This window comes from Mesoplodon densirostris, chromosome 8 (genome assembly GCF_025265405.1).
Source record: "Mesoplodon densirostris isolate mMesDen1 chromosome 8, mMesDen1 primary haplotype, whole genome shotgun sequence".
NCBI lineage: Eukaryota > Metazoa > Chordata > Mammalia > Artiodactyla > Ziphiidae > Mesoplodon > Mesoplodon densirostris.
The window spans coordinates 4,454,266-4,470,079 of record NC_082668.1 but is presented as its reverse complement, the minus strand read 5'-3'; the positions used below and the strand labels follow the sequence as shown (position 1 = coordinate 4,470,079).

Here is a 15,814-nt window from a genome sequence, read left to right as displayed (position 1 = left end):
AACAACATTCTGCTTCTGACTGTAGGCTGGGTGACTTTGAGATGAACCAGTAAACTGAGTCAATAATCTACTCAGGCTTAGAGATGCTGATTTAACCAACGAAGTACTATGTTTTGATCTTAAAAAAGAATGGTTATGACTGGTCAAAAACACACCCAAAGGTTATGCAACTGCTTAGTGACTGAATAACACGGGAGAAAAGGTGCCACATTCCTCGCCTTGAAAACAGTCTTCTTGTTTCTCGCACAATTAGGAACAGCAGAAAAGGAGGTTTTACAGATTATGGAATAATGTTTGTTAAAATGATATACAAACCTTTTCAGTTATGCCTAATCCACTGTCGGCTAATAGTTGAGCAAGGATTTCCTCTCTTCCTTTTATTACTTCCAACTTCTCCTTCAGAAAATACCTCGGTATAGGGATATCTAACTGTTGCTAGAGAAGAGAAAGAAGAGGCAAAAGAGCATTTTGGTCATGATTCCAGGACTCAAATCCATTTAAAATATACAGTTAGGACAGGGGCATCAGAGACTCGCTTTACTTCCCATCCTCACTTAAGAGGTGATGAAGCCAGTGGTGTGAAGACAGTTCCTTCCCGCTAAGGAGACATAAATGAAGTCAAAAGGAGAAAGTGTAACCATATCCCATTTTGATCATTAGTGTAAAATTCCAGTAATTCGTACCGATTAGGCCTCAATTAATGAATGATAGCTTAACAAATTTTCTTTAAAGAAATATAATATTATCTGAGCTTACCTAAAATAATAATGCAAATTAGGATAGCATAGAATTGAGCTATAGAGATCTTTGAATTAAACCTACTAATTTATCATTAGCACCACTGACCATGTGTATGTGCACAGTCACAATTAAAAAAAAATAATTTGGTTTTATTTTGACCTAAATTACCCCATTACAAAAATCATTTACAAAATTAATTTGCTTTATTAGGAAACTTGTTTTTATACACTAATATAAACTTCTGTTCTTCATTTGTGTACAGATATTTCAAATTAGTGGAGGTCAGATGAATGTTTACCATTCCAAGGTCAATAATCAAGATTGTAGAAGTGTTATTCAAGAATATGGGTGGGCCTTTGGCCCTAGTATCTAGAAACACTGTCCTAGATACTCTATGAGAACACTCATGGCTGCCTTCTGGTAGACCAGTTGACTGGGGGGAAGCTAAGTTCTGGTCCTTGGGATCAGCTCTGCCTTTTCCCATTCTGGTGTGACTCCCCACATCTCCCCAGTCCAGAGGATTCTGAATAGGCCTTCCCTTGACAAAGCATTTTAGCATACAGGAATGTCCCTTTAGGACTCGGTGGAATAGCGTCCCCAGGACTTTCTTCCAGGAAGTGGCAGCAATGTTTGAGAACCAAGACTCTCCTGGGCGAATGGAGTGTGTGGGGTGAACTAAGACCAAGCTTCTAGGGTCCAGCGGGCGAGCGTGGACAGTCAGTGGAGAATGATGACACTTTTATCTAGTGTTGTGATTTCTGTTTATTAATAAGCATGTTCAAGTGTTGTGCTTTTCTAAATTTTAAGATGACACTTGACTGACGTGGCTCTGTCTGGTCCACATGGACCAATGAAGTTACAGTGAGGATTGTGAAGGTGAGCAACCAGAGCACTTGAGAATGCAAGAGAGGGGAATGTAGGTATCCCTTGCTTCAGGCTTGCTGCTGCATCCCATCTGTGATTTTTTGTTTTTGCGGTACGCGGGCCTCTCACTGTTGTGGCCTCTCCCGTTGCGGAGCACAGGCTCTGGACGCGCAGGCTCAGCGGCCATGGCTCACGGACCCAGCCGCTCCACAGCATGTGGGATCTTCCCGGACCGGGGCATGAACCCGTGTCCCCTGCATCGGCAGGCGGACTCTCAACCACTGTGCCACCAGGGAAGCCCCCATCCGTGATATATTTTATGCCCATTGCAGATGCCTTGGGGTTTCCATTCTCCATGGGGTGGAATCAAAGTAAATTTGTTGGAACAGAGAATCTCTCTCTCTCCTCTACGTGTTTCTCTATGTTATGGGGACCTAAAGAAACAGTCTTCTGGCTAGTTTAGCCAAAGGGGACACTGATGGAAGGACTTGGGACCTCTTGGAACAAGGGCAGGAACAAAGCTGGGTGTGTGTCAGCAACAGGGATGTGTCCAGGGGAGACGATGCCTTCAGGAACCTGCCATTTCCTTCTACTCCTCTTGGTGATCCTGCTTTGTTCTCCTCTCTATTTCTCTCGCTCTTTCTCTCTGAAGCTTCTTTCTTTGGAGCATCTGGTGAACAAGGGCTCCAACTACTTACAAGTTTGGGAGACTGCAGTTCAGCACTGGAGACAGAAAGTAGTCTCTCTCTGTCCCAGTTTCAGAATCTCTCAAGGAAGGACTGGCTGGTGCAGCCACCAAGGTCTCCATCCCTGAGCCAATAAGCTATGGTCAGGGGTGGTCATGCTGTATGAATATCTGCATGCTGGCCCAACAAAACGCAGAGGAGCTGTGGGTGATAGCCACAGAGGCCCAGCCACAGAGGATGCTGGTTGGTCAGGATTTCACCCTGAAATGCAGAACTGGGCCACACAGGTATCCCCAGAGGCCGGTCCATGTGTGTCTCCCTGGCAAGGGCGCTGTTCCTGGAGCCCGTGCTGAGGCTGTGTGATGCACCCCCTAACCACCTGGAGCTCAGTGCCATCGAGCTCAACACCCTCCAGGGCTGGCAGAACACGTAGCTCATTGTCTCCTATCAGGAAGGCTGCCTGGATGATGTCACTCAGTCATCATCCTTCTCAATGGTCATGGCCTTCAAGAAGATGAACCAGCCAGTGCAGAGGTGCTGAGGCAGGATGAAAAGCAGGGAAAAAACTGAAGGAGCCCACCATTTAAATTTCATAAACCGCTTATTCCTTAAATTTAGGAGTATTACTTAATATTCTTGGAATTCAATTAATAAATTGAATATTACCTCATTAACTAAATTTATTATTACGACTTAATGACCATTTATTTCATGTTTGTCCTGAGTTGTTCTTGATATTTTCACACTGGGGGTGGGTAAAGTACTCCTGAACTAAAAAATCTAGTGCTTTAAGCCCTGCTCTTATACATGAATGCAAGAAACATGAACATTTTGAGACAATCTTCAACATCTTCACTCATTCCAGGTTTTCTCTTTAGTCCATTCTGATTAAATGCAGTAATAATGCTAGGAAGGTTTATCCCAGAGAGGGACATCCTTTTATAGAAGCCTGAATATTTTCAAAAGGAAGAAATATTAAACGCCGTGTAGAAAACTAAACACTTTCTCTTCCTAATTTTATTTTAGGGAAACGATCTTTTCAAAATGAAGACTGAACTCATATGACTCCTGACACGGAAGCGGGGTGTCCACCAGACCCAGCCAGAAGAGATCCCAGGCCTCAGGCAGTGGTTGTAAGGGCAGCTGCAGGACAGAATGCTCACAGGAAGGCACTGTGGTTACAGGTGCTGGCAGGGAGTGCTCAGGGCATCAGAGAGAAGGGGAGGGAGCCCTTCTTTGGTGTCGGAGGCTTAAAGGCCCATTACCATACATCTCCTGAGTTACCACTGACCCAAAGCAAAGGAGGAGATGCATCCTCCTGGGAATTAGGAACCAGCAACCAACAGGCTGCTCATCGAGAAGATGATGGGAAACAAAGGCCAGAGAGAGATTTCCTTTGGAAACAGAAGTAGGGGCGTGGCTATTGGAAACTGGGAGGATATTTGGGAAAGGCTCGTCCTACTACATTCCAACCTACCTGGGCAGACACCATGGTGACAGGTAAGACCACAACAGCGGTGTCCAGCAGACCCCAGGACCATTCAAAGATCTGTCTGTGCCAAAAACTGAGCAAACCCAATCCTTGTCCACGGCAGTATAGTTTCATTGAAGGGCTATGCTTCGACTTTCAATACAACATGTAACTAATAAATACGACCAGAAAGTCTGCAGAGTATTGGTTACAGGCCTATATATCTTATTTATAAGAAGAAGAAACCAATATGAAAAAAACCCTGAGTACTTACAGGAACCAACTTTAGATCCTGTAAGATATCATCAAAGTAATGAAACTCGGTTAATTCCAATTCAACCATCTCATTCTTCAGCTCCAGGATGCGACCCATCACCCCATCCAGGATTTTTCGGATCAGTATGCGTTTCTGTGGATGGACTATCTGGTCATAGACGTTCTCCAGGTTTCTAAAGATCTGCACATATTTTATGTAGAAGGTGGCTAACATCTGGAAGATGAAAACTTGATTTCTTTGTGGTTTCATCATCTCAGATTCTTTATCAAGCAAAGAATTGAGGGCTTCTTGGGTCTGATGCCACATCTTATTATACATTCTGAGGGACGACAGGGTCAACAATACAAGAAGAAAAAATTACTTTGCAAGGCATACACATTGGGCATCTGGTATAACAAAATGTAACACACCGTAACTGTGAGCTAAGAACACTGCGCATAGTTGCAAGGCTCTTTAGACCACTTATGTCCTGTTTTGTTATGCATGTGATTTTTGGATATGACCACGGCTATTATCATCAAATCAATAGTTAAAAAAGCCTTTTGCCTAAATGGTATAAAGTGATTCCTCACTATACCGGTAAAGCCAGTATTATTATACCCATTTAAAAGATGAGGAAGTTGATAACCAGAATAGTTACCTGATTTGTCCATATACACAGCTGGTGGAGTACGAATTGGAACACATACTTTGGAAAATACCTTGTAAAGTTGAACACGGGCATAACTACGAAGGAACAATTATACCCTGGAGAGACTCTTGTAAATCTGCATTAAGAATGATCACAGTATCATTTCTTGATAAAAGCAAAGACCTGGAGATATCCCAAATGTCCATCAATAAGAGAATGGATAAATAAATTGTAGTACAGTCACCAACAGACTAATACACAGCAGTGAGAAATGAACGACTTACAGCTCTAAGCAACACCTATGAACCTCGGAACCATAACAGAGTGTAGGAAGTAAGGTGCAGACTGTGGCTGGGGAGGCCGGCTCCGCGCTCTTGTTTGAGCCGCTCAGTGGAGGGTGCAGCCGGAAGCCCAGGGAGTGGGAGAGTGAGATGGGGATGTGTCCTCTCTCGCGGCCCCCCAGTGAGTCAACAAACGATCCTCCTTCTAGCAAAGCCTTAGGGTGGTGACAGCCCTGCCACCCCCAGGACACCACCCCATCCCTTGTTGGTTTCCCGAGATTCAGCTCACACCTTTGTCACCGGTCCCTTTATTAGCCACCCTGCTGAGTATGCCCTCTTTTTCCTGCTGGGACTCTGACCAATACACTCATGGCAGAGACTTTTATTTTCTTTCAAAATTTGGCTGATTTTGGGCTCCTATTTTATATCCAAGACCCAGCTCTGAAAAGCTAACCAGAAGTTCATTGTGTCTGGGAAGGCACTTCTTAACCAGTGGGCTTAACCGGGGATGATGGGGTGGGTAGGATCCTGGCCATCTCCCTGGGATGAGGGTGAAACCCGCCAATGCCCATCTCTGTCTGTAGGGTCTTCCCAGGATGCACTGGCGAGGGCGGCTCCAACCTCCAGCCTGAGAAGCAAGTGGGTCCAGGGGGCTGCGGGCTCTCACTGCCTTTCTGCTGTCAGCCCGGCCTCCCGTTCCCACGCCCACCTGTGTCCTGCATCCTGGGTCCAGGTTGCTGCACTGGCCTCTTCCACCAGGATGGGAGCAGCTTAGCACCTGCTCTCTGCTGATCTCCTACCAGTGCCCCCGCCACCAAAAGACCTTCCCAGGGTTCTGCTGGCCTGCAGGCCACGCTCTCTATCCCACCTCTCCCCTCTCATCCAAGTCTGTTTTCCCTCCTCCTACATTTTCCTGATGTCTCTTGTCAAATGCTCAAATGTTCTCTTGGCCCTCGTGTGTTTACAGCCTTTTAAATCCCTTACTGCCGTTTCGGAGGCCATTGGGAGATAAATATGCTGGTCAATCCACCTTGTTTCACTGGGGATCCCCCAGCCCCTTCCCGAGGTCATTCCCAGGCATTCCCTCTGGCCCTCTGATCCACCATCTGCCCTTCCTCAAGCACGCGCCCCACTTTCCCGTGCGTAAGAAAGTGTGAACATCTCGCGCTGAAACTAGCCACCTGCCATGTTCCATGCTGCGTGTCATCCTCGAAGCATCCTTGGGGAAGCCTCCCACTGCTCCACTGGGGTGGGAGGGAGATGATGCCCCTCAGAGGCGGGGTCAGCGTCTAAACCCGGGTCTACACGATTCTGAGCTGAAACCACGATTCAAACCACACTGCCACCTCCACCTCTCCCCAAAACAAAAGAGCCCCTGCCACCTCCCTGAGACACACAGCCAGAATGTGTGCCACGATGACAAGTAAGAAATAAGACTTCTGTGTCCATTTTCCCGGTTGCTACCGAGACAGTATCTTTCCACGTGCGACTGGTCACCTGCAATTTCTCTTCCTTAAATTGTTCATCCATTTGTTTTACCTGTTTTTACGTGGGATCGTTTTTCTACTAAATGGTGGGGCTTCTTTATGATTCTGAGTTTATGTGTTCCACAGCTTGCCTTCTGGCTGAAAAGCTGGCTTCCCACTATGACCCAGAATGGGCTGTGGCCCTTTCCTCTGCCTCTGACCCAGCTGGGAAGGGCAGTCCTGCCCCGGATTCCATGGGAGTCCAGCTCCAGTCCTCCTGGAGGGTCTGATCCCAGGCCTTTCAGGAGCTGAAATCCCAGAGTGCACTGCCCACCCCTGTGCCAGAACTGACTAGGCCTCCTGGTTTGGCCTGCTCACTACCCTGGGTTTCCACTCTGTTCCTGGTGCAGAGATTTTCAACTTGGATTAAAAAAAAAAAAAGTTTTTTATTTTCAATTTTAAATATTTTAGTTTTATTTTATAATTTAATATTATACCATTAAATATATACTAATATATATAAAATATATATTAAATATATAATAAAAATAAAAAATATAAATATATATATAAATATAAACTAATATTAGTATATTATAAATTTAAAATATAAATAAAAATATTAAAAATAAAAGTTTTAGATAAAAATGAAAATAATCCTTAAAAATATTTTTCTATCTTTTTTTATAATTTGATTTTTGTTTTATTGATCAAAATTCCAAATTAAAAATAATTAACATTTACTAAGTAGATGTCATACACTAGGTTATTTAAATATGGAAAGCCACTTAGCTATACTCTGAACATTTTTCAAAATTAAGTACTGTGTTGTCACTTCATTTTTTGTGCTAGACTCTACTGAGCTACCTCTGCTCTCTAAATAAATCACCTTAAATTCAAAAGAAACATTTCCTTTGTTAATTCTGAGTACTTGGAATAATTTAAGAACAAAGCAACATCCTTAATTTTAGAGAAAGATAAATATGGAAATCATAGTATTAACAAAACCTCAGTTCGTTGGACTTCTGTTTAATTTCTAAACCTACTGACATGTTAGTGCTCAAAAAACAAGAAAGGAACTTAAATCTGTTACTGTTTCTATACTAACTTCTATACTTTAAAAAAATTATTTTATTCAAGTATAGTTGATATACAACGTTGTATTAATTTCTGCTGTTTCTATCATTTTTATGTACTTAGAGCAGAGATGGAAGATTTTTATCTTCCTGGCCAAAAGTGAAAAGCTTCTCTTGATGTGAAAAGTCTTTAGGGTTTTGGTGATGATGACGGGTAATAGCTCATATTTACATCGTATCAGTCACTGTTCTAAGTACTTTACATATATTAACTCATGTAATTCTCAAAACCCTATGAGGTGGGTATTATTATTACTCCAGTTTACAGATGAGGAAACCAAGGCACAGAGAAGTTACTGCCTGAAGTTGTGTGACTTGAACACAGGATTTGCACCCAGGCAGCCAGGCTCCAGAGTACAGGCTCTGAACCTTTATTGCCTCCAGTTTGTCAGGACAAATCCCGGGGCAGAGGTGCTGGACACCACAAGGAAACCAAGATTTATAGCTAAAAACGAAACTCGTCCTCCCTCCCAGCACCCCACGGAGGCTGGATGCTAAATATTGCCCCTGGCACTCCATTCCTCAGGTTCAAGTACCAGATTTCTCCAAACCTGGCAATATTTTAAAAACACTGCTAGTGAAAGAGCACTGTGATAGACAACTTCATTATAACAGAGAAAAGTGACCATCAAAAGTTAGAATTCCAGGGCTTCCCTGGTGGCGCAGTGCTTGAGAGTCCGCCTGCCGATGCAGGGGACGCGGGTTCGTGCCCTGGTCCGGGAAGATTCCCACATGCCGCGGAGCGGCTGGGCCCGTGAGCCATGGCCGCTGAGCCTGCGCGTCCGGAGCCTGTGCTCCTCAACGGGAGAGGCCACAGCAGTGAGAGGCCCGCGTACCGCAAAAAAAAAAAAAAAAAAAAAAAAAGAATAAATATGGCTAGAGCCACACAAGATGTAGCTGAAGAAAATTCTGGAATGCTAGCTGCAAAGGACTGGAACAGGCAGAAGGCAGTCTCTGTTCCTGCCTTGAGAGACCAGATAAAAAGAAAGCAGATTCTTGAGACTGACAGGCAGATTTAATATTACCAAGAATTTGGTAATAATATCCAGGAGACTCTGTAAATAAATCTAGTCATAATTTCTATATGTAGGGGTGGAGTTGATAATAAAAGATAAAGGGTATTTATCAGACTTCAAAGCATTTAACGCACCAGCAAGCATTAAGGTGTGTTATGCCACCCATGGAGGCTGCTTCCATAGGGTGCAGGGGGCTGACTTGAATCCCATAAAGACCCACACCAATCATTAGCAAGGGATCTTGGGTGAAGGAGGCTTCCACCAGGGGAAACAAAAGCCAAATTAATGGATGGGACACACCTAGAATTTAAGACTTTGCTTTGGGGCAGATCCAGCCTGGGGAAGCCTTGTTGCCCTAGCTCAGTGCACTCCCGGGCTTCTACCCAGGGTCAAAGAGGCAGGAATGCCTCCAGAGCCAGGGCAGAGCTGACTCCTAACTGGAACTTTGGGCCAAAGACCATCCTGGTGGCTTGACCCTTCCAAGTCCTGATATGTGGGCCGCAGCCTCTTTCTTCCTCACCTGCTCTGCTGTCTTTCGGGGGACCCTTGTTGGAGAGACCAGGCAAGGTGGTTGGTTGATGGGGAGATATGAAGTAGCTGTGTGAGCATGCAACCCTGCATTTGCTACCCTTTCCCCTAGAGACTGGCTTCAGCTTTCCAGTTTCCCTGCTGCCTTGCTGCCCCTCCACGTGTGTCCACTGGTTACAACCCTATCACTCCCTGGACCCCCAGCCAGTGCAGCCTCCACGTCCCTCGAAGCCTCAGTCCAGCCTGAGCCCCACCTTGCCTCAAAGCCAAGGTCTCAGCATCCTTCTGCTGAGCCAGTGCCCAGGAAGATGATCTGAGACACGGAATGGGGCAAGATGATGTTTTAATAGGACCGTTATGGAGATGTAACTCACATACCATAAACTCACCCTCTTAAAGTGCACAGTTCAGTGGGTTTATTTTTTTTTTTAGCATATTCACAGAGTTGTGCAACCTTCACCTTTCTCTGATTTCAGTACCTTTTCATCACTCTAAAGAGAAACCCTACACCCGCTAGCAGTCACTCCCTATTTGCCCTTATCTGCCTTCCTCCCAGCCCCTGGCAACCACTCATCTAATTTGTCTCTATTTATTTGCCTATTCTGGACATTTCACATAAGTGGAATCATATAACAGGTGGCCCTTTGTGACTGGATCCTTTCACTCAGTGTAACTTTTCCAAAGCCCACTGTGTTGTGGTGTGTATCACTATCTCATTTCTTTTTATTGTCTAATAATGTTCCATTGCATGTATATACCACATTTTGTTTACCTGCTCATCAGTGAATGGACATATGGGGTGTTTCTGCCTTTTGGCTCTTGTAAATGATGCTGCTATGAGCATTCCAATACACGTTTTTGTGTGGACCTATGTTTTTCTTTCTCTGGGGTATGGCAAGGTGGTTTTTAAAGCTATAAGTGCTCCAAGCTTAAAATCAGAACCCGTCTCTTGAGGTAGTCAGTCTCAGGAGGGTCACTTAACCTTGTGCCTTCACTTCCTCAAGTGGCAAATCTGGATAATGACACGTACCGTGGACACCCCACAGGATTACTGAGGAATGGGATAACAGATGTGAAAGTGTTCTTGAAATTTTAAATGTCCCTTGTAAAGAGAAGGTAGTATTTTATCCATGAGACCACTCAGAATTTTTTTAAAGTACATGATTGGTTTCAGACTTCAGCATATGACCTAGAAATGTTACAGATATTGAAGTTAGGAGGATTGTGGGTGCAGAAGACTGAATATGACAGTTGAAAAAGACCAGATTGTTATTTCTACAGCTTGGCAGTTTTCCTATAACTGGGGGAGGGAGGGATGATGCATAGGTGGGCGGAGGGGGAAAAAAGACTTAAATATTCAGACATAAACATGTACTTCGATAAAAAACCTTGCAAAATGGGAATTCTCCTCAAGTTATTTTACATATGATAAACCTTCAAATTCTTCCAATACTATCTAGGTGTTTGTACTGTTTCTGGAATATTCCTTGGCATTCTTGTTCTAAGGGAGGCTTGGCTCTCCCCACAGAACACAGCCTCTCCTTCAGCCCTCCCTCCGTCCCAGAGCCCTCAAACCACAGCACGGAGCAGGGCCAGATCCTGGCTCCTGACCCCACCTCCAGACCATTCTCCCTCCCACCCCCGACACCCCCTGGTTTGGAACCTCATTTCATCAGAGGGTATCGCCCTCGGCCCCTCAGCATCACCACCATCTACCATCTACATCATCTTTCCAGGCCCCACCAGGACATCTACCCACCGAACAGCATCTTTATCAAACAGCCTCGGGCTTCCCTGGTGGCGCAGTGGTTGAGAGTCAGCCTGCCGATGCAGGGGACATGGGTTCGTGCCCCGGTCCGGGAAGATCCCACATGCTGCGGAGCGGCTGGGTCCATGAGCCATGGCCGCTGAGCCTGCGTGTCTGGAGCCTGTGCTCCACAACGGGAGAGGCCACAGGAGTGAGAGGCCCACGTACCGCAAAACAAAACAAAACAAAACAGCCTCTACCCTGTCTCATCTTCCCGCCATAAACCACCTGAGCTCCTCTGTCTGTCTGCTGGGGCCCGTGCCCCCACTAGCAAGGATGTCACCCCACTTCTCCTTCCTCCTCCCATGTCATCCCGCTTCCTTTATACTGGCCATTCCCTTCAGCAAACAAATAGGCTATTGTTTCCTATCTTAAAATAATCTGTCTCTGGACCCCATTTCCCTTGCCACCAGCTACAGCGAAATGCCTTTAAAGAGCCAGTGCTGCGCTGTCTATGATTTCTCTACCCTTCCTCTCTCCTACATTCATTCTAGTCCATCTTTCCACTCCATCACCCCCCTGAAGGTCAAGGTCACCGCTGGACTGCACTCTGCTAAATCCATGGTCAATTCTCAGCTCTCCTCTGCTTGTCTTGCAACATTTGACAGAGTCTGTTACTCCCTCCTCCAAGAAACTCTACTTTTTCTCCTGGCTTCCAGGGCACCACAATCTTGTTTCCTTCTCAATGACCACACCTTTGGTTCCTTTGCTGGTCTCTCCTCCTCCATCTCTTGCCATTGGATGACCGAGTCTTAGTCTTTGGACCTGTCCTCTCCTCTGTCTACACTCATCCCATGTCTCATAAAGACCGTGTATGCCAACAGCTGTCGAATTTATATTTCACACCCAGTCCTCTCATCTGAATTCAAGTCAATTGTCTACTTGTGTCCACGTGATGTCCAACAGGCCCTTCAAACTCAACACGTCCAAAACTGAGCTCCTGATCTCCCCCACCCGCAAAGCCTGGCAAGCCCTTAGCCTCGGGGTTCTTATTTCCTGGCCTGGAAAACAGGGTTACTGAGAGCTGGAATGCAGGCTGGAGCTGCAGTGCCTGGTTGACACTGTGTCCTTGCTGTGTATGAACTACGCAGCTTCTTTGTGCCTAAGTCCTCATCTGTAAAATGGAAATAATATTAACGGCTCTTACATTACAGGGGAGTCATGAGTTATTACATTCAAGCACTCAGAACAGTGCTTGCAGAGTCAGCACCATAACAGATGTTTGAGATGACCATTATGAAATAACTGCTGGGCTGGTGCTGTGTAAATGGTGGCACAGTGCTGGGTGAATACTCTCGTGCCACTGCCACCTGACTGGCGTTTCTTGGTGAAAAGCAACGTGGTACAATAAAGCTTCCTCAAGATCTTGCTTAACTTAAATATCGGGACCTGGGTGTTTTCACAAAGCACTGTATAGTACCGGGTTAGAGTAACAAAAAAGCAGGCAATGAACTGAACATAGACACTGCTTCCTCAAAAATACATCCACAAGGGCTTAGCATTGAGCTCATCTCTATGCGGGGCAGGGATAGCACCAGGGGAGTTGGCAGGTCTAAGTGTATGGCATTCCCTGTCCACAGAAGCTGATGCTCTCTGCTGAGGTGTATCTTTATTTGCTAAAACTGCAAAAAGAAGAGGTGGGGGAGAAAAGCAGCACAGCAGGCTATCTTTTTGTCTGGAGAAGCCCACCCCATGGCTATGGCCGGGCAGCCCATCACTTACGCGTTTGACATGCTGGCTACTTCCCCTCTTTCCCTCGCCCGCTGGGAAGCTCTTCTGTTGTCCTCTGAAGGGCTGCTGGCTGCAGGGGTCGGGACACAGCCAGAGGGCGTTGGGGTAAGTTCCTTCTGGAGGGAGGGACTGGGGTTGGGGATATCTTTTCACTTTTCACTTCGGGAAGGGAAAGGCGATAGGCAGGGATGCGCGCAGCCGCCGAGAGAGGGATTTGAGCCTTCTCATCTAGACCCCGAGGCTCCGGAACCTTACCGTGGCCCGGCAGTGAGAAGGCGCGAGGCGAAACCTAGCTACGGACGCTACGCCTGAGCAGCGCAGATCCGCGCCGCCGGCGCGCTCCCGCCCCCTTCGCGCTAGGCGCCTGCGCCGCCTTCTGCTGTTTCCCTGGCAACCGCGCCGAATGCGAAGGCCGGCGTTCCTCGCAGGAACCATGCGTAGTACCCGCCTCCCGGAGGACCCGCCCAGCGTTCCCCGGGATCGGCCCCAGGTTCTGTCCCCTCGCACGTTGTCCTTCACGCCGTTGTTCCGCTTTCCCGTTTGCCCATTTTCCTGCACCTTCAGATATGTAGCCTTGGGCGAGGTCCTTAATGATGGTAGCCCCAGTCTTCCCATCTGTAAAGTGGGGTAACAGTCATTCGTTCCTTTGAAACCTTACTGGGTATCTACTCTGGCTTAGCGCAGACTTAGGTTCTGGGGGTGCAGGGCAGATGCAGATGCCCTTCTGGGGCTAAATGAAAATGAAATACGGCGACAGTGCGTTGTAAATGTAAGATGCCGGGTGGATGTTAGTTATTAGCAAGTCACTGTCTTTGTGTGCATTGTTCTTCTTTCATCATCTTTGGTAACTGTTGAGGTTTATTTGCAAATTTTATAATCTGCAATTGCTAGTGGGACATTTTCAGAACTAATGCACTTGAAAGAGTATATAGAGGGCAAACACGTAAAAAGGACAGAATCAATCTGGATCACACAACCCTTCTCCCACAATTACTAATGAAATGAACAAAAGAATAGTAAAAAATAATAATAATAAAGAAAAAAAAGGAAAAGGAGAGCCAAACAAAAAATTAAGTACAACTTCATGCCATAAACTTCAAAAGCTACTCAATGAAATAGAAACCTGCAGTGGAGAATGGCATCTAATCTCATCCCCACTCCCCCCAAAATCCCTACTAGGGAGAGAAAGTACCAAGTAGGCAAAGTACCAAGAATTCTCACTAATACCTTTCAGTACAAGGAAGACAGGAATCTGAGAATTGAGATGAAAGGTGAATAAGGTAAGTGAGCCACCTGGGGAAATCTAGGTCAGATAAAACTATCCCTAGTCGAAACAACCACTACCACCCACAGGGCCCTTCCGGAACTAGAAAAAAATCACTAGGGCTTGCCACTTTTTAGGACTTTACACTGAATTGAGGCAAAGATTCAAAGTCAAAGGACATTTTGTCACAGGAATAGGATATACTCCCAAGAAGGGTGAGGGATGGTGGTAAAAGAGTTTACCAAAATCTCAGAAGAGAAAGCAGAGCCCAGACCTTGCAAAGGTTCAGTGGATCAGTCCTTATCCTTACCGTGTATCCAGGCTATAGAAAGGTGGATAAAAATACAGTTTTCCAGCTCTCAAACTCAGTCAGATACAGTGAGAAAGCAGTCAAGGAGAATTTGCTCAAATTTATATTTGAGGAACTGGAAGATATACAAAGAGCAATCCATATTAAATATGAATAAGAAGCAGCATATCCACTATCCAAATCCAAGACTTCAATAAAAGGGGAAGGAAAAAAAGGATTACAGCATGGGTGAGAACAGGTGAAGAACCTAGCCTGGAAAAAAGGTAACCAAACAGAAGAAAATTCTTTACATGTGTTTTATACTATAGAATAAGTTAATAAGAATAGAAGTTTAATAGAATAAGTGCTGGGAGAGAATATAAAACAACAGAATTAGAAGGAAAAGAAGATTGTATAGCTAACGAAACAAATGAAAATCAGAAACAGTCCAATATAGGAACTAAATTAGAAAAACCAAGTAATGGACTGGGCACAATTCATCTGAATTACTGACTTAGAGGAAAAGCTTTAATCAATTGCAGTGAAGGTAAAAGGAAAAGACAGATGTTTAAGCAATTAGAAAGGTTTACTTGATATTCCTGAAAAAGAAAGCTCCAATTAATTTTTTCAAAGATCTAAAGAAACATTTCTGAAATAAAAGAATGAAACTTACAGATCAAAAGTTCTCATCGTGTTCCAGGAAAAACTGACATAGAACAACCAACACCTGAGGTATCCTGGATATGTTACTGAACTTTAAGAAGAAGTGGGACAGAGAATCTGGTTGGCCTCAAGTTTCTCCGCAGTAGGTTTCAATGTCAGATGAAAAGCTAGAGGTATTTACAAAGTTCTTGGGGGAAAATGTGAACCAGGATATTTCTACTCATTGCAGTTAATATTCCAAAATATGAGAGCTCTCAGGTAATACAGCACTCACGTAAATTGGCATGTTTTCAAGTGCAAGTAATAGAAAACCCAGTGTCCAATAGCTTAAACAATAAGAGGATTTCTAGGGCTTCCCTGGTGGCGCAGTGGTTGAGAGTATGCCTGCTGATGCAGGGGACACGGGGACATGGGTTCGTGCCCCGGTCCGGGAAGATCCCACATGCCGTGGAGCAGCTGGGCCCGTGAGCCATGGCCGCTGAGCCTGCGCATCTGGAGCCTGTGCTCCGCCGTGGGAGGGGCCACAACAGTGAGAGGCCCGCGTACCGCAAAAAAAAAAAATAAATAAATAAGAGGATTTATAATCTCCGTTAACAAGAATAGAGGTGAGGCTATTTTGGAGCCAATTATTTCGGTGGCTCAGTGACGTCATCAATCTTTGATGGTCTTTCTGTCTTTTGGAGCTGTCATCCCTGGGGTGTCAGATGGCTTCCCTCTACAGCGGCTCTAGATGTTACAGCCTCACTCCGTAACATCTCAAGATAGAAACAGGACCAGCTGGGCAATGTGACCACCATTATTGTCTTAATCAGCATTTTCCTGCATTAAGGGAGAGAGAGGTAGGTGAAAGCACCGCATCAGGCAGTATGGGCTGTTGGGTCGGCAACATTCCATGTGAGCCCAATCCCATGAGCTCTTCTGGAAAATAAACCGCTGGATGATGAAATCCAGTGATCGAAAGAT

At 45.4% G+C, this 15,814-nt stretch overlaps 1 protein-coding gene across 1 annotated transcript in view; it reads right to left on the bottom strand.

The window, feature by feature from the left end:
• IQCA1 (IQ motif containing with AAA domain 1) overlaps positions 1–12,637 on the bottom strand; it is a 177,991-nt gene extending 165,354 nt beyond the window's left edge. The window contains exons 1-3 of the mRNA XM_060105914.1: positions 12,627–12,637; positions 4,037–4,358; positions 316–435 (exon numbers count right to left, since the gene is read on the bottom strand). Coding sequence (XP_059961897.1) covers positions 316–435; positions 4,037–4,358; positions 12,627–12,637 — 453 coding nt within the window. The remainder of the gene's footprint in view (positions 1–315; positions 436–4,036; positions 4,359–12,626) is intronic.
• Between the last annotated feature and the right edge of the window lie 3,177 nt (positions 12,638–15,814).